We start from the raw sequence: 25,123 nt of genomic DNA, 5'->3' as shown, positions 1-25,123 counted from the left end.
TTCTTGCCTCAGCGAGGCAGATTATATTCCCCTTTTTTATAAGAAATAAATGACCTGTGGACTCAAATGGAGAGCAATGGAGGTTTAATCTGTTAAATTTACCCCAGGTCTGTTTTTATATTGAATTACCGAATGCATAACCTAACCGCTGTTTCCATAGAACTGCAGTTTAATGAAGCTGACTTTTAAACTGGTTAGGATCCATGTTAGGGACTCCAGCAAGTTTTATGGGTAGGCTCGTGTGACAGCACAATTGAAAGCAAATGTTGTGTTTTTACTGTACCACTGCCACACCCTGGGCTCTTCTTGGTGTAGAGGAAGATCTCAAAGACACATACTTTCTGTTTCTGAAGGACACTTTATGTCAGGGACTTTCACTGGGACAAGTTGCATGCTTTCAGCCCTCGCAGTCACAGCACAAGGCCCCATAAATTCCCCAAAGTAGACACTCTTGATGTACAAATCAGAGTGACGTATCTTAGATACTGTTCCTCAACGTTGCAAATGTTTGATTGTGTTTTTGTTTTTTTGTAATATCACATTATTTGGTAAATATGTATGCCTTGCTTTTTTGTGGGGTGGAGGTCTGATAAGATCAAAGATTCAAATTAGTAGAAAAGTGAATACTCCTTCTTGCAGCATCTGTTTTTAATCTTACAAAAGATGAATGACAAAGAGTGACTGTTTTTTCTCTTTCTTTATTCTGAAAAATACAAGGGCTGCCAAAGTCCTACTTCCCGTTATACACAACTTAGATCCTCTTATAGTTGTTCCCTCTCTGTGATTTTTATGATTTCATATTTATACAGTAGCATCTGACTCTTTGGCCCGACGCGAATCCGGAACAGAAAAAAGAATAGCAGCTTAAACACAAGGCCAGCAGGAGAACTGGCAGCATGGCCTACAGTAAGTACACACTGCATCTGCTAAAATGAGTTCCCGTTCACACTACCTTTATATTTGTGGTGAGCAAACCACTTCAGATTTCGCTAAGTCACTGTATGCTTTGCTTACTGGCAAATGCCAGGTGAAAGACTGAACACTGGGGTTGCCAGATGGCACAGAGATTTCACAGAACCTGGCAGGCCAGTTAAATTACAGCGTTGTGTGTCATACTAAATCATATGGAGTGATTTCATTGTTGCCTTAAATAAATGTTGCCATCATGGCATTACAGGAATGACTCTGGACTGACTTCTTCGTAGACCTTTTCATATTTGTCCGTCGGAAAGATGTGCATATATGTATGAAAAGGTTATTTATTGCCTGACTAGGTGGAGCTACTCCTTGTTTCTGAACTGAAATCGTGCCAAAGCACTTCTGAGTTTACAATCTGATACACCTGTCTGCGTGAGCCAAGGGTTTCTGGTGGATTTACTTCTTAACTAACAGTTGCAATATATTGAAAATAATTTTATGCAGCATATTATCAAAAATGATCAAAATGAGGTGTCTGCTTTTTGCTTTGATTTTATGGAGCTGCAAACTGGAGTCTATCAGTATTGACCCATAGCCCTTTGATTGATGTGCGTTTGCTACTCTTAAACACAATGGCCCTCATTCTCGAACATTTTCTGAAGTTTCTTCTGAAATGTTTCTTACGGGCTTCGGAAAAACAACGTAAGCAAAAGACATCCGCCAAATTCATGCACGCTTGAAAATGCGGTCCTACGCAGCAGAAGTTTTCTGGGCTGTGCTCCCCCGGAAGAGTTTTCTTAAATTGAAAGCGCGTTCTCGTGCTCCTGAATTTGCATACATACACGCCCTGCCAGCTCCTTATAAGGGCACGCAACCATAGTGACGTGTGCAGTCGGAATCGACCGAATCTACACGAAAGCAACTCGTAAACGAGTCATGTCAAAGCGGTTTCGTGTACATTACATTTAGTCATTTAGCAGACACTTTTGTCCAAAGCGACGTACAAGGGATAGAACAGTCAAGCTACGAGCAATAGAGACCTAGTGTAACAATAAATACTACTTTACATAAGAAATAGAAAAACGAAATAGGAAATAAAAACGAAGTGCAGGAATGTAACTGCTATAAGTGCAAGTTAAGCACTAGTCGAAGTGCCAGTTAGGAAGGGAGGTGCTCTCTGAAGAGTTGGGTCTTCAAAAGCTTCTTAAAGGTAGAGAGGGACGCGCCTGCTCTGGTAGTGCTAGGCAGTTCGTTCCACCAACATGGAACTACTTGAAAATTCTGGATTGCCGTACTTGCACAGACGGCAGTGCCAAACGACGCTCACTAGACGAGCGCAGCATTCCGGTGTAGTCCTTTTATTTATTTTATGACATCACGGTGCCTCGTAGAATCATGAGTATAGGCCTACATGTGAAACGTAATTGTTAATGATACTTTAATCCGAGGATCTGTAGTTGATGTGAACGCAATCACCAACGATTTCTCACAAATGCATTAACACGGAGAGTTTTCTTAAATGCGATTCCTCAAAAAACCACAAGATGGCCCACGGGGCCATCTTGTGGTTTTTTAAGGAATCGCATTTGAGGAAACTCTGGCCGAGTTACGACTGCTATTTCGAGTTCGGAAAGTCTTCTGAAGTTCAGAGCAAATCCCAGATGAGAAAACTTTCATGAATGCCAAATGTTGTCCTAAATCCAATTCCTCTTAAATTTCTCTTAAATTCCTCTTAAATTCTTCTTAACTGCGTTCGAGAATGAGGCCCAATATTCATAAAACTTCTTATACACTTTAAATGACGTTAAGTAACATATCCACTACAGTCACTTATTTAAAAAAATAATACAAAAATTATAGAACCTTAAAATTCGAAGTACTCAATATGTTGATTCCTTATAGTGATATTTAGGGTAAGTGTGTTATGTGCTGTTGCAGTACATTAACTTAGGGGTCCATTTCATTTGTAGTACATTTATTGAGGGGTCCATTTCATTACAGTGTGTGTTTCCTGGCATTCAGAACAATTGACCCAAGATTCCACTTCTCCTAGTTTTGCCTTGAATGCTCTGCCTGTCCTATAAAATAGCAGGCTATTGGTCATTGTGTTTTTTCCCCAATTACACTTGAAGTTTATTTATTTCAGTGTTTGTTGACTGTGGTAGCTCCCTTGCTGGCTGTGAAGTCCCTCTTGCTTTGCCAGTCGAGCTCCAGGTGTGGACATGCCCACCGTTTGGTACCAGACCGCTGGCTGGGCTGTGTTTATGTTTGCCGAAATATTTGTTGTTTTCATAAGGGGTCCAAACCACTGTGACTCCATCGAGGCATTCCTGCTTCGAGGCTTTCCACAGTCATGTTGATTGTCTTTCCTCTCCTCTAGATGCTTCTGTTTTTCAAAGATCTAAACGATAGCCTTCCATAGCTCAGCAACAGCAGCATACATGGGCCAAAAAATTAAGATCTGTGAGAGTCAGGTATTCCCATTGTGCTGAGACTAAGGCCCCCAATCGGACTCAGGAAACCCATCAGTGTGAGACAAAAACATTCCACAAAGTAAACACAGCTCATTTACGCAAGTGTTTCCTATGTGTCATGCATGAATTTGAAAGATACCATCTTTACCCCCACTTTGTGAAGTGTATTTTAAGAATCATTACATTCAGTTAAGTTTCATTTACAACACACCTACTCTTCATTCAAGTGGTCGTGTGAATATCACACCCGTATCTTGAATAACATTTTACAATTGTTACCAGTATATAAAAGTAAAAAAATAAATAATAAAAAAACCAGCTTTCTTGCTGACTGTGCTAATTTGCTCTAACTGACATCCATTTCGGTCCCAAAATGTAGGGGGGGTTGGAGAGGGCAGTCCAGCCCTTTTTATAGTTTCAAGGGGCAAATGTTTAGTTTGAAGGTTTGCATGAGTCAGCAAGCAGCAGCCAAAGGTTGGAGCTCTTCCCAGAAATCTGAATGAGGCAAAGGGAGGAACGGTGGTTAGAGTGGACTCCAGGGCAGGCACTCATATGCTCAAGTTCAGGACCCCGCAACACAACCACACATTGGGTTGGATCTCTGGAGGCTTTGTGTTTGTCAGCACGCCTGGAGAAACATTCAAAATCATTTGCTTTCCATAACAGCTTTTATCCATCATTACGAGCTTGAAAAAGGTAACAGGGCAAAGAATGAACAGACTGTTGAAATCTTGGAAGGTCTTGAAATCCCATTGGTCATTAGCAACTAAAAAGATATAAAAATGGAGAGACCTTAGAGCCAGGGCACAGATGTGGCCATCAACCAATCCCTCTCACAGCTGTTAGGTCTAATTCCTGCTGTACAGATTATAAAAAATAATGTTTTCATACATCGTGTTGGCCAGTTGACTTAAGGACACACTCCAAGCTCTCTCTCTCTGCTCATATTTTTAAATTGTTTTCTCAAAAAACAGATTAAGAGAAGAAGCGATCTTTTGCAGCTATGAATATAATCAGAATCTGGATCTAGATCAGCAGCCAAACCAATATTTTGTAATTACATTATTTTTGTTTTGATAGGTCTAATATTTTTGAGATGTATTAGTGGTTGGCAGGATACTGACCTTTTCCCATCTCATCAGTAACAACCTCAAGCTGTGCACCTGTAAATAGGACATTGTAGTTCATCTGAATACATTTGAATGGTTTTGGTGGAGGCTTTGCAGCCTATAGGATCATATTTGAATACATCTCCATAAATCCACATGTGAGACAGTAATGGCAGCACAAACAAAGAACAAATACTGTGCAGCCTGTGTTTAGATAGCCCAACCGCTGCATGTTCAGACAATATCAGTACAGTGGTATGGGGTCAGCCATCATCTCTGCCTCTTTGTCTGTCTCTGTCTGCCTGCCTGCCCTGATGTGGGACCATTTCTCTTGGTTCTGGGCGGTTCCGGGGGCCCGGGGTGGGAGCCTGTGGCGACGGCCACTTTCCCCGGCGTCTCCAGTGGTCCACGGCGAGCATTTCCCCCCGTGGCTACTCTCCAAAACCGACAGTGAAGAAAGCTGTGGAAATGACAGCGTTGTTGTAGCAAAGGGGGGTGGGGGGAGTAGAAAATAGATATGTTTTGATCATCCTCGAAAGCTATGTATTCCCATACTGGTGACGCCGCAGCTATAGCATTAGGTCCTTTAGGGAAACTAGAAATTAAAGAAGGTTCTATCTTTTTAGGTTTTTCTGGTACCTTAACATTATTGCTGCCATGGGTTGCAAATTAAGATTCGCCTTGTCTCTCCCTGACCGCTGCACCACTCAAAAATGCGTCACGAGGGAGACGACACCGTAATTTGTGGCAAGTTTTCTAAAAATGACTGGCATACACTTCATGTTACACACTTTTCCCATGCAAGGGTTTTTATTTATTGAAGTACCTGATTTCACCATTTGGCCAAGATGAGCTGTCTCTGGCCAGTTAATAGGTGCACTGATGTAAAAATAAAAGCAGAGAGTTGAAGTGTCTTGAGTTGATTTTGTAGTGAAAGGTAATTACTGTGGACACGCATCAACAGAAGTCTCCAGTCCTTAGTGTGACTTGACTTGACATTGTGGGGAGACACAGTATATTTTGCTTGTCTTGGAATAAAAACTCAATGACAAGCTCTTACCTTCAGGCACACGCCGTGCTCCATCTGAATCAAATGTACTGTTTTACTGAAATGTTTTCAGTAAACAGTTGCAATTTAAGATCAGGCATGCTTTTAAATTTAGACAGAGAGTTTGAGAAGAGAATGTTCCTGTTATGCTTTTCTGCCTCGATATTTATAAAGGGAGCCACGTCTGGTTTTCTACCATAATCTGTTCCATAACTGTTGATTTTTGCATCCCGTCCTGTTTCCTGGAGTGTGAAATGACCATATGTGTGGGTGCCCTTTAAAGATACAGGAGTCCTGCCAGCAACCATCCAGCCTGCCCACGTGATTACTTACAAGACCTGCACATTTGAGAGTCAATATTTACAACAAAGTGATTATTTAACCACTAGAAAGCACACTTTTTCGCCTTTTACTTTTTTTTTTTTGTCATTTGAAACTTTAATCACACAAATGGCCATCATAATGTTAAACATAATCAGAGTTATGAGGGGTCAATAAGAACTCTCAGTCCAGTTAAGTCGGACTTAACCCAAACAGTAATGGATCAGGTTCCTTCAGGGCCAAAGGCGGTCATGGACGTGCAAGAGAAAAACACAAGGTACGTCCCACGCGCATGCATTCATGTGTTTACAAACTCCCTCTCACACACAACCCTTCGCAATGGCAGCTTTTAGCCCAGGCAGCAATTTATATGTACGCTCCTCCTTTTAAAAGTCCAGTTGGACAGATGAAGAGAAAAAAAGCATGCGTGCCTACGGTTAGCATTAAGTCAAAAGAGCTTCGATTCATAAATCTGGGCCATTTTCCTTCTCCATCTGGCACAATACTATATGTTTATGCTTACTTAGAACAAGTTTCCACATATTGCTATATTTGTTTACATATTATTACTTTTCGAACACTATCATTTGAATTAAACGGTATATGCATTTATGTGTCAGAAGACTGGGTTTTTTTGTGGAATTAATGAATATACTGTATATATATATACAGGCAGTGAAACCTTTTAGGGTATTGGAAGACAGACACGCCAGGTCAGAAGGACGTCCTTGGGCCCACAGCCTGAACCTTTGAGGTTAACATGTAAAAAAGTAGCCTCTGATTCCTCCGACTACGGCCCATGCGGTTGCCCACTATAACAATATATCTCATTCATGGGAAGTGGTTTTTGACATGCTATGGTCTATGGAATATATATCACCCTCCAAAAGCAGTCAAGCTCCACTTCTGTGGTATTTTTGAGTGTATTTTAATGCAAGCAGAATATTCACAGTGTCATATAGTGCCCTGGGATGTATGTTTTGGGGCCGCCACAAGGCAAATTAGGCCTGTGAGGGGGCTGAAAAGGATTTTGTCTTTCGTTTATTTTCGGACACCTGATGGAGACGGGCACATGACTTGCACTAGTAACATGCGTGGGTATAAAATAGCTAGGGTCTTCCTGTCGGGCTAGACTGCGGTGAGGCTGAAATGTCCTCCGGAGTGTGTCCTGTGGGAGTCTGACCGGCGCATCTGTCGGACCACAGTCAGCATTTCTGGAGCGGGTCCAGGCCCAGTTCAGGTGTCCCTGCCTGACAGGCAAACATTAGAAAACATGCCCAGAATGCACACAGCCACTCTCACACACCTTCAGACCGTCTAGTTGCCTGTAAAGTTGCCCCTGCAACCTTCTCGCTTTTGTGCTGCTTGTGACACAAAGTATCAGAGCTAAGCTGTAATTGGCTTCAAACGAACCGAAGGAGATGTGCGGCGTGGCAACGGGTGCCCTCCTGTGCTGACGTCAGCATGTGGCCACAAAAAGGACTTACGAGCGCACGGTTAAGAGGCGGCCGCCATAAACCCCTGGGGACATGCACTGTACCCGACACACAGTTTAGCAGTGCAGCGCCTTGTGATGTATGATTCCCAGTCCCATAAAGTTGCTCTAATTATGCAGTTATTTACCGAAAGAAGTAAATGTGTGGACTGAAGTCTAAAGGAGATGTAGGCATTTTCAGGTTCAGATTTGTACTTTGTAGTGTTTGGTTGGGACTCTGGCTTTGCTAAATGGGTACTATAATGTCTGGGCACTTTTGCCTCCTGTTGTGCAGTGGAGGTGGGCGAGTTCGCCCGTTGGTGTGAAGACAAACTCGGGCCGTGTGAGGAGACGCTGGCAGACATGGCACATGGTGCTGCTCTCCAGTTTTATCATCGTGTTTGAGGTCTTAGTCTGAGGAGAGAGAGAGACAGAGAGCACAGTCATCATCAGTGCCTTGTTAGATGTGTCCTTGTGTGCTCTGCTGACAGGCCAAGATAAGTTAAAAACAGCAGATCCACATACAGCACCTGGACTGTGATTTCAATGCCTGAGCTGCGAAACCGAGGACAAAAGTCAAGATATGTATAAAGTTCATTAGTGAAGGTTCTATGATTAAAGATTCTATGCAGAAGTTTCTACACATAAAGAACCAGTTATTGACAAAAACCATGTGTCATTGACCTGACATCTGAAAGTTGCATCGAAACTGCAAATGTGGTGAATGTTCTTTGATAAAGTTCACCCCAACTAAAGGTTCTCATTAGAGCATCCACTGCATCTGTATTCTAGCAAGAGCCTTTTCTTTTTTCGAGTTTCTGTTCCAGTTCTATTATAGTTGGTACCTTTGGAATCTTTAGTTAGCATGTTTGTTTTGGTGCTGCTCACCCGTGTGTATATGAGCCTGTGCTGCTCTGCCCTGGCCAAGGCCCTCTCCACCTCCTTCATCCTCCTCTGGTGAAAGGCGTCCCTTAACGCTTCCCGCAAGAAGCGCATCACCAGCTGCGCTGACCAGCTGCCTGGCAGCACCTGCAGCACGACCATCGCATCGAACGCGGCGGCGTGGTTGTTCAGCAGGTCTGCAGCAGCTCCCACTGCTGGTGTGGAGTCCAGGTAGATTTGAAGCAGTGAGAGGAAGAGCCTCTGCCTGAAGTCCCGCTCTCGACCAGCAGAGGTCCTCCAGCAGTAATCCACTGCTGCCTGCCTGTCTTTCTCTTTGTGGACTAAGATCTGAAGGGCCTTCTTATGCTCCCCAGCCTTCCCAAGCAGGATCGCTTTCTCCGTGTGTAAGCTCGTGCATGAAATTTTATCTGCAATACAGATGCAGTGTGTATGCGTGTAGGTTATGATATGTCAACACCATAATGACAAAATGACATTCAGCATTTACAGGGGACCTTCATAAAAGAATAAGACATACCTTAACAGTAGAATATCAGAACAATGGTACATTGATTCTGTTTTATGGTTTTACTGTTTCTCCTTCAGTTTGTATTGTTTGTTTTGGATAAAAGAGCATTTTTGGTTAGTGAAGGATGCTTTGAAGGTGTAATCACAGATTTCACTCCAGGGGGATTTTCATTGACAGATTGAACACCATCTGCCATTAACCGGTTTGGAGATGATCATCATAATATGAAACAGGATGTCCTGAGATACACACACACACACATATATACACTCACACACACACACACACACACACACACACACACACACACACACAGTCTCTGTCTTTCGCACAAACTCACACATACACACCATCATCCATGCCCAGACATGCTCCCTCCTCACTGACAACCAATCCCGCTGCTACACTCTGTTTCTTCTGTTACTTACTGAATTTTCAGCCTAATCAAGACTACATTGAAAAAATACATAAAAATGTTTTAAATTTAAAAGCGCTGTTACCTCGGACAACCCCACTGAATTATCAAGACTTCTGTTCATCATCTTCGGACTCCCAGAGTGAGGGGGTCACAGTGAGTCAAAGCTGCTGCAGGTTTGATCCTAACCTGCTTCAAACCACCTATAGCCCTAACCCACCTCAGACGACCTGACTGTGTGTGTGTGTGTGTGTGTGGTAATCATCGGTGTGTGTGTTTATCATCATGAGATCCACTGACCGTGCAGAGCGCCAGCATCACATTGAGTCGACTGCCACAGAAGCTGCTGCAGCTTCCGTCTGACGCTTTCGCCAGCGGATTCGACAGCCTCTCCGGAGCCCTGCTGAAGAATCTGGGCGACATATGCCAGGGCCAGGAGGGTGTGATGCCTCTCCTCCTGCGAAGAGACCACTTCATCAGAGACCATCATGTCAGGGACGCCAGGGGTCTTCCCCCCTCCGTCCGAATACCACGCTAAATCTCATCCAAGCCTTGTCGTATTAAAGTATTATGGCATTAAACATGCATGCCAGGGGTTTAGCACCGACCTTGCTTTTTAATTCTCCGACTAAATATTCCAGATATGTCAGCAAAGACACGGGATACTTTTGTAAAAAACAGATGACCTCGTCTGAGTGAAAGGGAGGAATGGAGCCCTCAGTGTCCTGTATGAAGATCTGTACTCCAGCCTTCATGTGGAGATGAGACACACAAAATGACAATTATCATTCATAGTTATATGACACTGTTACAGCACTGGACAATCACACACACAAATTCACAGTTCAGTTTCAGAATGTGCCTGGGAAATGCAGCTCTCTGGGTTGTCCTCTTATCTCTCGAGGAGGTCTTTAACACCCGTCTTAACTCTCGTGGAGGTCTTTGACACCCGTCTTAACTCTCGTGGAGGTGACATTGACCTGCGTGTGTGTGTGTGTGTGTGTGTGTGTGTGTCCGTGTGTACTGTACTGTGCAGGTCTCTGTGTCCTCTTAACTCTCGTCTCATTATTGCATTCGCTGTGCAACTCTGCCCTCTACCCTATGCTGCTGTGCAGAGCAGGAGAAACGTGTCTGTGTCTGTGTGTGTGTGTGTGTGTGTGTGTGTGTGTGTGTGTACGTACTGTGTGGAGGCGAGAGAGAAAGAATAGAATACCTCCTGATCTCTCTGCAAAACCCAGTCTGCAAACTTCCAGAAGGTGTCTCTGTCGTTCAGCCGTCTGAGTGTGCTCAGGATGTGATCGTACACATTGGTCGCAGAGCTGTCATCGTACCGCCCTTCAGCTATCCACACCCACGTCTGCGGAGACAAAGCCACTGTTGTAGCTGGCAGTCTGCCGTCCTGGAGGGGACGGGATCAGTTTTAGGCATGGAGAGGAATCATTGTGCTGAATCGTTACCTGGATCGCATTGAAATGTTGACCGTGACTCTGGTAGAGTAGTCCAAGGGCAAAAAATCTGCAGAAAGAAAGCATGTGGAAATATGGTGATGGATATGGTTAAGGTATTTAGCAGACACTTTTGTCCAAAGCGACTTACAGAAACAAAGTAAATAAATAAATAAATATATTCTTCACTATTATTGCCATTTAAAAAGTTCAAAAAATCTGCAAAAAGAAAGCATGTGGAAATATGGTGGTTATGGTTAAGGTATTTACACTTTTGTCTAAAGCGACTTACAAAAACAAAAATAAATAAATATCTTTTACTTTTGCAAGCAAGTAAATAAACCAGGTATTCTAACCTTTTGTGCTGCTTCAGCGCTGAGGCACACAGGTCAAGATGGCAGTCATTGAGAGCACACACCAGCTGAAGGAGCCTCTCAGTCTCCTCTGACTGCAGATACACTTTCAACAGTGCGGAGTCCACGTCCGACCGGCAGGCCACGGCCTGAGCCGTCCCTCTGACCGCTCGCAGGAAGTCGCCCAGGAAGTGGAGGAAGCGCTGGTACGAGGCCTGGTCCTCCCTGCTCAGGGTTCGCAAGTCTCTGCTGTTACTGATGGACGGCAGCTGGGTGTCGAAGTCGCCACAGGCGCTGTTCACCTCTGGGTACAGATGGATGACTTCCCGCGGGTCCAGGTGACTTTCTCTGGGAAAACAGTGTAAAGCAGGAGAGGCTTAATCACAGAACGTTTTAACTGATGCAGTCACAACAGTTCACAAAAACAAAATGGAAGCAGTAGGAGTGTATTGCTTCACTGTAGTATAATATGGCTTAATTCGTGTTTCAGCTTGTATGAAGCTACACATGTACATTTAAATCATTCTGAACAATCGTAAATGTAATAAATGTTAATGTTGTCAATTCATAGTGGCAAGATTTCAGTAATGTATACATTATTAGAACATTGATTCACAAGTCCTTACATTAGGAGTTCTTTGGCCTCTCTGAAGCACTCTTGGTTGAAGTGCATTAATCCCAACATGCAGGAAATGTTCTTCCGTAGGTCCTAAGAATCATGAATAATGAATGATGGAATAAAAAAAAAAGAATAGCGTTAGCCCACACAAGGCAACTTGCCCTTCAACCCTAGGGCCAAGATGACAGTGGGATTAAATAATAGTCCTTCCATAATAATACATGACCAGATTAGCTGCATAGCTCTTCATCTGAATTATTTAACACCACATGTCCTACTGACATGAGAAATGAATGTATGCATGAGGGTACCACTGACCAGAATCACCCTGGTGATCAGGCCAGTAGGGAAGGATATTTCCTGGCTGTCTAGCTAAAAAGCTAACTATGAAGAGGGTCAAAACTATGACGTTAGTGCATGCCTCCTACCTCACATGAATTCTTTTGACAGGCACTTTTACGCCAATTGAGAGCACAATACATGTACATTTTATTAGTCTGTGTATTCTCCTTGGTATAGAACCCATGATATTGGATCTGCTCCAAATTGCATTGTTTGAAGAGCTATACAATGGCAATAAAGGCTTTCAATTTAATGACTGCAATTTGCAATGTGCTCCCAGTGGGATGCAAGTCATCCATGATCTCTGTAGTAAGACAGTGGCACTGATATCAGCTGTTTCTGTGCTTGGTGCAGCCCAGATATGAACCACAGTTCTTGTGTCGGGCTGGGCTAACCTATATTTCTCTCTCCCGCCTGAACTGATTTTATACCACGTGTCACATCTGGTCTCTGTGTATCTCACGAATACGCCGTGTAATCAGCTCAAGCTAGCGGGTAGCTTATCCCCATAGACACAATGACTCGATTAAGTGCTTAAGAGCACGGGCGACATACATCCCATCAAAATTCAACCGTTGTAATGCTTGTAGTGTGTGTGTGTGTGTGTGTGTGCATGTGTGTGTGTGTGTGTCAGACCCCTCTCATCCACAGTAGGTGTGCTTCATCTGATTTAATCATTTTGAAGGGTTTATGCCAGTAATATGATTTACATTCCTGCGTATTATTTCATAACATGAAAAGAGACAGATGTGTAACAGCTGTGTGGGTGTGTAACAGATGCGTCCCCTCAGCTGATAGAGATTCACATTTACCTTCAGTCATTCAGCTGACGCTATTATCCAAAGTGATTTGCTGTGTTGTATAGAAAGGTTTATCAGTATCCTTTTCATCAGTATGTGTGTTCCTTGGGTAACAAAGCCATGACCTTGGTGTTGTTAGCGCCTTACTCTACCAGCTGAGCTATAGACACAAACATCAAAGCTGGAGTCAAACGCTGACCTCAGAACAGGCCAATATGTTCACTGTTTCCCTTGCTGGTATTTTACCTTGTATGTGTCCTGTGGCAGGAGATCTTTAACTCCCTCCAGCAGAACCAAAGCCTGGTCCATCTCCTCTTCAGCCACCAGGGCTTCTATCTGATCCCCAAGGGCACTGGGACGCAGGCAGTAAATGTCTCTCTCGGCAATGACAAACACACCCTCTGGGAGAAGCAGGGGGGATGGGAGGGATAGAGTGGGGTGTTAGGGTGGAGAGAGGTGCAGAAAAAGCCTGTTATTTCTGTATTTTGAAAGGTCTGAGCAGTTATCCTCGGCTGGATTGACTCTTGTAGTCTTTTTTAAATGGCCCCACTTAAGATAATTATCATCATTATCATCACCACCATCATTATCCTCGATAGGATCACATTGCACAGAAAAAAATAAGTTTTTGAAATGAGCATGTTAGGAATACCAATTGCAGTGTAAGCTATGACTCATCTTCAGCAAGGTGCACTGCCGAGACTTCAGACGGTAGGCACATTATAACACAGTTGAAACTAAGACATAGTATTGTTGGTTTTTAGTTCCTGAATGTGTTCCATATATTGACATTGACTGCATGCAGAATGTGTTCAGTGTATATATAGGTATGTGTAGTATATTGCGATTTTTCACACTTTCACAAAATTACATTCAGTTCAGTTCATTTTGCTTCACTATCTGCCACAATGTCTATCCAAGTTTACAGACATTAGTTATTATATCATCTGTTAAACATATGACAAGGAGGTTTCTCTGTTGTCATCCACAGCAAAAAAAAAAAGACATTTTTTAAAATGTATAGACACCTGTGACATGTGTCTCTCAACCAGTAGATCATGTGTAGTGTCCATGTCTGAGGCATTGCTAGGGTTTGATTGGACTATAAAATATAGAAATGATAAAGTGAAATATAGAGTAATAATATTAACAGTTAAAGTCAGGAAATGGGGCGTACATAAACCAATCACATTCTGTGTTGTTCCTAGCCACACCACTGAACTCTTCATCGCTGAATTTTATCTTGGGATTTGCTGTCTGAGATACTACCATTGTGTGATTGCACCATGTAAGAGAAATGCCAGTAGGCAGGTGTGGTACCTCATGAGTCAGTTGAGTAGATTGACACTGACTACATGCAGAATCTGTTCAATACGTAGCTATTTGTAGTAGAATGAAATGTTCCATGCGCGTCCCAACCCATAGCCTAAAAGCCCAAACCCAAAGCCTTTCTGAGACACTGCCCCGTTATGATTGCACCATGGAAGAGTAAAGGCTAGTGGGAAAGTGCCACCTGTGGTCGAGGTCAGTGCTCCTGCCTTCGGTATGGGGATGACCTGCTTCAGCTTCTGGTCCAGCATGCTGTAGACGTGCACTGCTTGACTCTGCAGGGCCAGGGTGTAAGGGAAGCACACGGCTGCGTCCAGGACGCCCTCAGGCCACGGCACCGGTGGACGCTGGGAGATGCCATCTGACATCACAAACATGCCTGAGGGGGAACAGACGCCAGGGGTCAGATGTCTCCGGCAGTCACAGTGCCAACAGTTTCTGCATGAGGTACTGTGTATGAAACTGAAGTGATACAGTCAGGTTGCAAAGGATACTGACCCAGAGCAGATTAGATTAGATGGACCGACAGACAGACAGACAGACAGACAGAGAGATAGATAGATAGATAGATAGATAGATAGATAGATAGATGGATGGATAGATGGATGGATGGATAGATAGAGAGACGAATGGATGGATGGAGGGAGAACCAGACAGAGGGCTTATTTAATTAATTAAATTCATTAATTAATTGATTGATTGATTGGTTGACTGATAAATGAATGGATTAACTCTCACCCAGTGATCCAGGTCCATTCAGAAGGAACTCCCTTTCCCCCGCCTGTTTTACGATCAGGTTGGGCTTGCTCAGGTTGTGCTGGAACAGGTCGAGCGTGTTTCCACTCTCATAATCGTGCAACATGTACCTGTCAGCTGTGGCCACACACACACAGGGTTCCCTCACTGCCAAAGCCATGGGCTCCTGCAACAGGGGCAGCTGCTTCAGGCACTCCCACTTATTCACATACACCCTGTGGAGGCTTACGCACCTCCTCTTCACGGAGGCCGTGAGGAGCTCCACATACACTGGCTGGGTGGGGGAAGCAGAGGCGCTAACCTCCATGCAGGACACGTTCTGGAGCTTCTTCAGTGGCGGGACGGGTTCTAAGGAGAACATGTTCAGGGCGGTGACGGAACCATCCCAGAGCACAAGCAGGTGGTTGAGGACAGGGATAGCCCTCAGCTGAACGACGGCGCCACCCCTGCCCATCTGTCTGCGGTTGACCTCCCGGACGTTTGGAGTGGCTGCGGCGGCGGCCCCCATGGCCGGCAGGTTTAACTGATGGACCACACTGTCCTTCCCCCCTATGTAGAGGCTCTTGCAGCAGCACTCCACACACTGAATGCCAGCTTTGTCCTTCCCTTTGCCTGTCGTCGGCTTCTCTGTCAGAAGCACGGAGCTGAAGACTCTGAGACTCATGGCGGGTCACTGATAGTGTGAAGTGACAGCGGAACACTTTCAAATGCTAAGTCGAGGGAGAAAGATGATATCAAATGTATGGTAGTCGCCAAACTTATACTCTGCAATGTAGAATTATACAAGTACTCTGAAAGTACATGTTCTGCTTCTACATTTTTGGAAGATTTTGGACAATCTTTACACAATTTGTAAATAATAAACAAACTACCCACTACCCTCTAATTACCCTTAAATTCTCAGCTTCTTGGCAACTTGCCAATCTAAACCCTTGTGCCCACCCTCACCTCGGCAGCACTTTAAAACCGTTTGCATACTTCACTCTGTTTGCTTGTAGATGTAGCTTTTATAGAAAAGAGTAAAATAAAGAGATTCCTTATCACCCTCAATCATGCAATGCTGAAATCACACTCTGCAATGTTTGTTGTTTGTGTTTCAAAGTGAAGTTGTCCTTACCTCGCCTTGCTCACAGCGCTGGTGTAAAAAACCTCACTCCTCTAAGTATACTTTGACCTTGCCATGTGACTGCTGTCATCCTGGGAGGAAGCAGGAGTCAGCACTTTGTAGCCAGTTCTTCGGTTTGTGCTCACAGTTGCACAATGCCACACGGAGGAGGTTCATATGCTCACGTGCTTTCATTAACCAGCGTCTGTGTGTGAGTGTGTGCTGCGGCAAACGGCATGAGTCTTGCCATTTTTTGGCAGTTTCCTCCTAAAATTGCATACCCAAATTCCAAGGCCTACTTTTCAGTCTTAGGCATAGGATGGAGGCAGATTTTCAAGTCATGCTACAGAGAATCCCTCAAAATATGATAAAATACCATTTGTACCATATGCCCTATCTGAAATATAATGCTTGACAGTGATACCAGGAAGATTGTGTCAAATCTTGGCCCGCCGAAGGGTTTAACAAGGCACTATGCATTTCAATGTTTTAAGGCACTATCCATTTCAATGCTTTGCGTATGTGAAAACTTTATTTAAGAAAAATGCTTAATGCTGATCCATTAGAGTCCATTTGTTGGTAATGTGTGCACTGTATTGTTTCCATTGCATTCACTCTTCTGTGTGGTTACGCGTATTTTGTTGTTTGTCATTAAGCCATTAAACATTTAGTACGACTCTGCATAAAAAGACAAGAACAAGATACAAGGGCATGTTTTATATTTTATAGAATATACACACAACTGCAACGTTGATACATGCATACAAACTGTGTTTAGTTCTTTAAAGTACACACAGAGAAAGTCAATTATGGCAGATTCACCTTTTTTAGCAATGTAGGAGCTACAGCAACATTGCTATAATACACTGAATACACTGCATTATATCCTAAACAGTGTGAGTGTGGGTATATATATATATATAGTTGTGTGTGTGTGTGTGTGTGTGTGTGTGTGTGTGTGTGTGTGTGTGTGTGTGTGCGTGCATGTGCGTGTGTATGTGTGCATCAAGTCTGTGTGTGTGTGTGTGTGTGCGTGTGTGCACGTGCGTGTGTATGTGTGCATCAATGTGTGTGTGCGTGTGTGTGTGTGTGTGTGTGTGTGTGTGTTTGTGTGTGTGTGTGAGTGTGAGTGTGAGTGTTTGTGTGTTGCTGTGTGTCGTTTGTGCCACAATAAACTGACTGAAGTCAGCCTTGTTTGCTGTTTGTTTGTTGTACATATCTTTGGCCATCTCACTTCTCCCGTCCGCAATCGGTGCACAGGATGTCGTCCCTCTGTGTGAGGAAGCCTCGGCCCACCAGCGACACGGAGCACTGCATGCAGGTGAAGCACTCGCTGTGCCACTGACGCTCCTCAAACGAGGTGTACTTTGATCCAGCCAGGCCTTCAAACACACACACACACACACACACATAGTCAATACATAAGATACACAGATACAAACCAAACATATGCAAGTACACAGCCCATACATCTTTAGGCACATAAAGCGTGTGCAGACAGATACACATATGCAGGTACATGAATATATGCACATACACAAATGTACACGCATCATTATATGCCAGCACATACATATGTGGGGCATGTCGCAAACCAAAAGGCATAGACATCAACTCGTACATATCCAGCAGTCAGACTGATTTAGGCAATTTGATACTGGTATGTTCTGTTGGCAGCTGGTCTGAAATGTGATTACAGTAAAGTTACATGAAGTTGCTATTATTTCTTACATTCCACAATGTTTGTTTTTAAATCACTAAATGGAACAGGACCAAATTATCTCTCAGACATGTTTTAGCAGCACACACCTGCTCGATCGCTCAGATCACTGGAGAATCTGTTGGTAATACCTACTATCAAACGCTCAAACTTACTTGTAATGGGTTTGGTGCAGCCAACGCACTTCTTTGCGTAGAGGTTGCTGAAGCACTCCAGGCAGTAGGGGTAGTTCTCTCGGGAGGTGAAGCGCTGCCCTGCCAGCTGCTTCTTGCAGCCGATGCACTGGAAACACTCCCTGTGCCACGGCTTGTCCTGGTAGGTCACTCCACCAGTGGTTATAGCCTGCGGTGGACAGGTGGTTTAGCTTCAGGTCACAGGGTGTGGTAATGTGGAGGTAGTGCAGTTATTAGAGAATAATGCACCCTGACTGACACCTTAGACTCTTTTGGTATTGGAACTCCCTCAAAGCCATTTTGTTATTTGAATGCAATGCACATTGGGATTTGAACTTTTGGATTTGTTCCAGTGAATCACAATTACATATGCAACAAAGCCCATTTTTACAGGAAAGTTTGTCATCACAGTCATTTGCTGTGACAAACGTCATGCCATTTCTTTTTATTATTTTTAATCAAACTGACTCACTGGAATCGTGACTTACTTTTTTACAAGCACAGCACTGGTAGGCAAACTGCTTCTCATAGCACTGGACACAGAAGTAGCCATTGTCTTTGGGGATGAAGGACTTGGTTCCTATTGGCTGTTGGCAGCGCTGGCACAGGAAACAGGTCTCATGCCAGCTATTCCCTTTGTACTCCATCTTCCTTGAGCCTGAGATCAGACGCAGGCACACACACACACACACACACACACACACACACACACAAAGAGGAGAAGTTTAGTGTTTAGTGCTGATGCCCACATCTAGCACTCTGTAATATTTTTCAAAGCTTTTATGTTCATGCAGACGGCTGACAGTATAGACTTGGTGTGTTTACACAACTATTGAGGGCCACACTAAATACAAACAATATGCTGATGAGTGTTTGGGCTGCCCCAGTGTCTCATATCAACGTCAAATGGCTGGGTTGCTCTAACGGTAGTCTCATGTAGTCAGAAGTATGTTAGTATTTACATCTCAGGACCTTGGTGAAGTGTGCAATGTGGATAGGAGCAATTACAGCAACATTTCCCAACCACTCCAAACACATCCCGAAAGGCAGGGCTAAAAGTCAAAGTGCCGGGCTCTGAGGAGGAGAATGCTACACAGGCATATGCACAGGTTGGGTTAGGGGGAAAGGCCTATCGATATTTGTCTTGTGTGCATTCATTTTCAACAAGTTGTCCCCCAGACTAAACTCTCATTGCAAAGTGCCATTATGACATTAAGCCCTGCAGGCCAATCCAGTCAGACGGTACCTGGCATGATGGTCTTCTTGCAGGTGTTACACTTGGAGGAGTACTCGTGAGAGTAACAGTCGGTGCAGAGCAGGAGCTCGTCCTTGGCGGCGAAGGCCTTCTCCACCAGGGAGCGGCTGCATTTGGCACACTTGAAGCACTGGTCGTGCCAGTGGCGCTCCTTATAGGACAGGTCCTGCCATAGAGGGAGAGTAGAGGGAGAAGAAGTTATACCCTAGTGTGGCCGAAGCGAAAATGCATGAAACTAATTCAGGATGAGAAGAATGCTTTGAAAAAAGAATGCGATTGTGTTGTGAAGTGTGTTTTGTTTGTGGGTTTTATGTAAGATGTGTGCGTGTGCGAGAGAGAGAGAGTATGTGTATTTGTGTGTGTGCGAGAGAGAGAGAGTATGTGTATTTGTGTGCATGAGTGTGTGTGTGCAAAAGAGAGAGAGTATGTGTACTTGTGTGCATGTGTGTGTGTGTGTGTGTGTGTGTGTGTGTGTGCAAGAGAGAGAGAGAGAGTATTTGTATGTGTATTTGCCAAAGAGCTGTAAAAACGAGATGCTAGCTGCCATGTCTCTCTTACCTTGCTGTTGCATCCGATAGGCAGGGTGCATTCGTCACAGCTGTTAGCAAACAGATTCTCATAGCATTTAGTGCAGTACTGGGTGTCCTCCTTCAGGATGTACTTCTTCCCCAGCAAGGACTCCTTGCAGTAATGGCAGTCAAAGCGTTCAGCAGACATCGTTACTTGAGGGTCAGAGAGAAATAGATTTTGGAAAGACAATCCAAATATCTGCTGCAGTGGTATATACAGCCAATCAACACTGTAATACAATTGAAGGCTGCACAGTCCCAGTGCCTACCTGCAGGTCAAGGTGTAAGATAGATAAAAGCAATGCACATATCTATCATTTAACATTTATAGTGACAAATACATGATACTTACTGCACTGTGATGTTCGCGCACACACACACACACGCAGAGGCTTTTGGCTAGGGGGGGTCGTAGAGTGAAGATGCGCAGTGATGGCCAGGGATTAGGGGGGATGCATTGAACAGACAGCCTATAAATACGAGCCCTCTTATTAGCCGAGGGTCCCTGGGGAGAGAGACCATGCCGACAGCACATTGCTGCACCTTTTATGGGAGTTCCCCCACTGCACGCTCTGTATGCCCGCTGCTTTTACGACACGAAAAAACAACAATAAGTATCGGGCCTGGTAGGCAGGCGTGTGGGCTATCTACGACCAAACACGGCCGTGTCATTTTGATTGAGGTGGAATTCGTCCTTGCACACACACACACACATATGTCGCCGGTGGCAAAGTCTAACTGTGCTTCAGCCACGAACAAGGCCATGGGCCCAGTGATTGCTAAGCATCTTAATAAATACTGACACCGTCTTGGCTTGAGATCAGTTGACAGGCTCTCTGTAGCTGCAGGGTCAGGCAAACAGGGCCAGCTTTCCTCGAGAGGGGCCTCCGTGTGTGTTCAGCCTGAACAAACAATTATTTATCAGGCATTTTAGTCGTAAATAGACAGTGAAGGTTGCTTTTCACAGATGAAAATTTCAAATGAGGGCAAATATGCAAACCACTTTTGATATCTGAAACAAAGCGTGTTTCATAGTTGACCATTGCTGACTGCTCGTTGGATATTAGCAATTGCAAGCAGATGTATCATTTTGCAGCAGGATTAGGGGGGGGGGGGCTCTTCGGGCAAAAAATAGCCCAGGAAGGCCTCTAGTCCAAAAACGTAATCCAACAGATCTAGTGAAGGTCAGCTGTTGGGCCCAAGTTAGAGGCAACACAAGCCCACCAGTACCAGAGGAGACTGTGTGGTTGGTGTTTGTACGATGCTCCTGTAGTCATTGTTCTGCAGGATTGTGTCTTAGTTGGCAGAGCCTCTTGATGGCCATGCCAAGATCCTGGGACCAAGTATCTAAAAGCGTTCTCAAAAACCGCAGGCCTTCATGGCACTGCATTGCTCTGGATAAATGAGGAGGATTAATGAGTCCATGACAATATGAAAATCATGCAAGTCGTTTGAGTTATATTCTTATGCAAATTATGTCATTTGAATAATTTTCCTACCGGATTCCAATTGTTCCAATTGTTCCCACATCTAGGTGAGATATTTGTTTTTACTGTGGTTTACTGAATTTAGGTCATCTTGGTATCGTAGTATGTGTGACTGTGTGAATATTCTTTCTTTCAGATTCAATTCAACTCAATTTAATTTAGATAGTGCCAATAACAATTGAGTTGTCTCTAGGTGCTTTTACAGAGCCCAGAACCTGAACCCCCTAGAACAAGTGACTGGGGCAAGGAAAAACCTGAGCAGAACCTCAGATCAAGGGGGGGGGGGGGCATATGCTTGGGGACGGCCGGGTAGAGAAATAGAGACAGAAAAGGGAGGGGGGACAGAAGGGAAGGGAGGAGAGGAGGAGAAGAGGGAATCAGGAGCAAGCAGATGGATTCACACACACAGATCAGAGATGATACATACATGATTCCATGAAACATAAAAAAGGTATATTCATGAAACAATAATAGTGGATACAAATACAAGTATTGATGTCTAACAGCTTTTGGTTGTAAAACAGCTAACCAGTTGTAGAACAGATTCAGAATATCTGTGAATATCTGCTGCCTGCTTTGTGTTCGTGTTATTTGTCAATGCCAGCTTTCAATAAAATGTGCTTTGAAAACACAACAACTTCAATAGGCATTAGTTTGTGCCATATGTTGTTGTTATGGTTGTTATGCAACCATGTGACTTTTCCCCTTGTGCCATAGACACCTACTTAACAGCAATGTCTGTTTGCAGATTCCCGCTCAGAACAGCTGTTAACATGGCCCGCACTGTGAGTCTGTACCAGCAAACAAAGACGTCTGATTCATGTGTAACTTTTAGTATGCAGCCTGCATACTGCTGGACACTGGCTGGAGACAAACAGTAACACGATCAAGGTTGCTAGGCACCGGCGAGTATGTTGGAAACTAAATCGGGTATACAGTGGGTATCACTGTTAGTTGATTTTGGGGACCTTTTTTTCAGGTGTGTGTGTGTGTGTGTGTGTGTGTGTGTGTGTGTGTGTGTGTGTGCGTGTGTGCGCGCACACAGGAACACATTTATGTCTGTGTGTCTGTCAGTTGATTTTGAGGACTTTGTTTCTGTGTGTGTTCCAGTGTGTGTTCATGTGTGTGCACATGGGCAGGCGTTTGTGTGTGTGTGAGTTTGTGTGTGTGTGTGTGTGTCTGTGCCTGAGTGTGTGGGAGATGTTTGTGTGTGTGTTTGTCTATGTTACTATTGTGAACCAGATTGTTTGATACCTGATCTCTCTTGAAAATCCAATACAGTTTGAAACATTTCCTCTTATCGACCTGCCTCTTTATCGAGCGTCTTTGCCCCTCTTTCATCTTAATTCAGCGGCGCTGAACTTTTCGAGAAAAGTATCAGTGGCGATTTTGTCAATGCGTCTCCAAAACAGCCCATCTGAGTTTCACAAGTGATGACAACCGTGCGGTAGGGAGGGATGTTGTAACCGTTGGAGACACCTCCTTGGAGACACAAAGCATCCATGTCAGGGGTGAAAGTTGCTTAGCATGGTGATGACAAGATAATTGGAGCGGTCTTGGCTGAGACTGGGTGGACATGGGGGTAGGGTAACGAGAGCACCCTCTGAAGAGCCTCTCCAGGGCCAGGTGATAAACGCTCTGAAGCGTTGGGAGAACGGAGCACTCAGGAAAGTGGTCCGCTGGAACTGGATAGTCCCGGGAGTGAATGAGGCGGAAAGGTTGTGAGGGGGGGGGGGGGGGGGTTTCGGGGGACTGCTCCATGATCCAGCAGAACTTTATCCTCTCACAACGCTTCCTCTGTCACCAAGTGGGTCTGGGTGTTAAGGCACCCCTGAAAGCCAGCTAGATTAAAGTGTGAATGGAAGAAACATCAACACACAAACACAAACACAAACTGGTGAACCAAAGTCATGTCTTTGAGACATCTGAGTATACCGCTTGCAGACGCTAGCATTCACCGTGTAGATATGTACTCTGAATCTTATCCCTCCAGTCTACTCACACAAACATACAGTATATGTGTTTTCTAAAAATACCCCCCTTCAGAAGAAGAAAGTGTATTTGGTTCTGGTAACTCTACATACAGTTGTATGCAAACATTTGGGCAGCCCTGTGGAAACGGCAGATTTAGTCGATTTTTTAAGTCAAAGAAGTAAATCAAACCCCTGCAGCAAAGACACATTACACAATGAGGCTTTCAGCTAATTTTAATGCTGTGTTACATCTTAAGTTTATGAACTTAAAAAAGATACAACGATTTAAAGTAATTGTGGCCTGAGCAAAAATGTTGACACCCTACCAAGTCAGGTCTTAGTAACACTCCTTTGGCAGATGTCACATCTTGCAAATTATTTTTGTAGACAGCTAAAAGTCTTTTTACTCTTAATTTATGAATTTTCACCCACTCCTCCTTGCAGATCACTTCAAGTTCTGAAATACATTAGGGTATTTAATATTTTAGAGAATGTTTAAGATTTACCTACAGATTTTTAATCATGCTGAAGCTTCGGGACTGCAGGACATTCTGCTACTATTCAAGCTACTATTTACATTGGATGAAGTACTTCTTGATGTATTTTGAGGTATACTTTGAATCATTGTCCTGTAGAGATCAACGTCTTGTAGGCTTCAGTTTCTTGACTGACTGCATGACATTTGCATTCTGAATTTGCTGATATTTAGAGGGATCCATTCTTCCCTTCCTCCATACAATGTTTCCTGTGCAACTGGCTGCTAGAAAGTCCCCAAACAGAATAGTACAAATGATTGTACAAAGAGCACCGCACAGTAGAATGGTGCACCATCACACCCGTGTCAGGTAAATCGTCCTGCAGGTCTTTTGAGGGGCTTGGTTGGCCTCCAGAAATGCAGTTATACAGTATTTGGATGTGTTCTTGGTGCTCAAGATCACATTTTGACCTTCACAATTAACCTGAGCAGACATTTCTTGGTAACATTGTAGTCACTGACAATTGCAAGCTGTCTTTTTAAAACCATCTGCTGCTTTGTGGGCATCATATAGGTTCATTCAGATCCTCTGTCAGCTGCTGGGAGGAGCCTATGTTTGTGGAGTGTTGCCATAGCAACCGCGAAGTCAGAGAATTCCTCAGCTTCTGGAATTGTCATGAGCTGACCATTCCAAATGAGAACTCTTCACCTTCTTTACAATTCCTAATGATTTAAATAAGGCCTAACAAGTTAATGTTATGTTCTGAGACTACAAATGGAAGGTGTTAACTGTTATTTTTTCCGTTTTTAACTTTAACATTGCAGCAACATTTAATTAAATCCTGATTTTTAAATGTTCCTTTGCTGCAGGGGGTTGTAGTTATTTCCTTTCACTTAAAAAAAAGTCAGCAAAATACAGATTTAGCTCAGTGCTGTCCAAACTCTTGCATATAACTGTATTTACACCGCACAGGGCACATTTTAAGTAACAAGTATCAATTGTTGTGTTGTGTATTATTTAAAAACAATTCTATTCCCAGGCCATCATGAAGTGCTATATGTTGTTGGGAAGTATTGGAAAGATGGGAGGGTCATATAGCCATATAAAACACCTGTGCAAAACCTCCTTTTATCATCTAAGAAACATCTCCAAACTCCGCCCCACTTTAACCTTATCAGATGCAGAGAAGCTTGTCCACGCCTTTATCTCCTCAAGACTGGACTATTGTAATTCGCTTTTCTATGGGATCACTGGCAAGAACATCCAGAAGCTGCAATACATCCAAAACAGCGCTGCCAGGATCCTGATGAGGGTCCGGAAATATGAGCACATAACACCAATATTACACTCACTACACTGGCTCCCTGTCTCTTTCCGGATTGACTACAAAGTCCTTATACTCACCCATACATGCATAAATGGGCATGCACCTCCCTACATGCAAGAATTAATTACTCCCCAAACCTCCACCTGCACCCTCAGGTCTTCAAACAGCTCGCTCCTCCGCGTCCCCAAAACAAAGCTCCGCACCACGGGCGACCGGGCCTTTTG

The 25,123-nt window shown here is 43.9% G+C and overlaps 2 protein-coding genes across 2 annotated transcripts; both read right to left on the bottom strand.

Moving 5' to 3' along the window:
- Positions 1–5,962: 5,962 nt before the first annotated feature.
- si:ch211-266g18.9 (transforming growth factor-beta receptor-associated protein 1) lies at positions 5,963–16,007 on the bottom strand. Its single transcript, XM_031580766.1, has 12 exons — positions 15,932–16,007; positions 14,797–15,524; positions 14,243–14,437; positions 12,976–13,130; positions 11,595–11,677; positions 10,972–11,316; positions 10,628–10,685; positions 10,384–10,527; positions 9,779–9,919; positions 9,471–9,627; positions 8,233–8,654; positions 5,963–7,758 (listed from the first exon to the last, which is right to left on the bottom strand). The coding sequence occupies exons 2-12, from the start codon at positions 15,476–15,478 to the stop codon at positions 7,603–7,605; spliced, it is 2,538 nt and encodes an 845-aa protein (XP_031436626.1). The 5' UTR covers positions 15,479–15,524; positions 15,932–16,007; the 3' UTR covers positions 5,963–7,602.
- A 1,099-nt stretch (positions 16,008–17,106) lies between these two features.
- On the bottom strand, positions 17,107–19,784 carry fhl5 (four and a half LIM domains 5). The gene is made up of 5 exons (XM_012836718.3): positions 19,626–19,784; positions 19,059–19,233; positions 18,301–18,470; positions 17,795–17,981; positions 17,107–17,301 (listed from the first exon to the last, which is right to left on the bottom strand). Exons 1-5 carry the CDS (start codon positions 19,782–19,784, stop codon positions 17,150–17,152), a joined length of 843 nt encoding a protein of 280 aa, XP_012692172.1. The 3' UTR covers positions 17,107–17,149.
- Positions 19,785–25,123: the final 5,339 nt, after the last annotated feature.

This window comes from Clupea harengus, chromosome 14 (genome assembly GCF_900700415.2).
Source record: "Clupea harengus chromosome 14, Ch_v2.0.2, whole genome shotgun sequence".
Lineage (NCBI taxonomy): Eukaryota > Metazoa > Chordata > Actinopteri > Clupeiformes > Clupeidae > Clupea > Clupea harengus.
The sequence above is the reverse complement of the archived record's forward strand: the minus strand, read 5'-3'. Positions and strand labels throughout refer to the sequence as shown.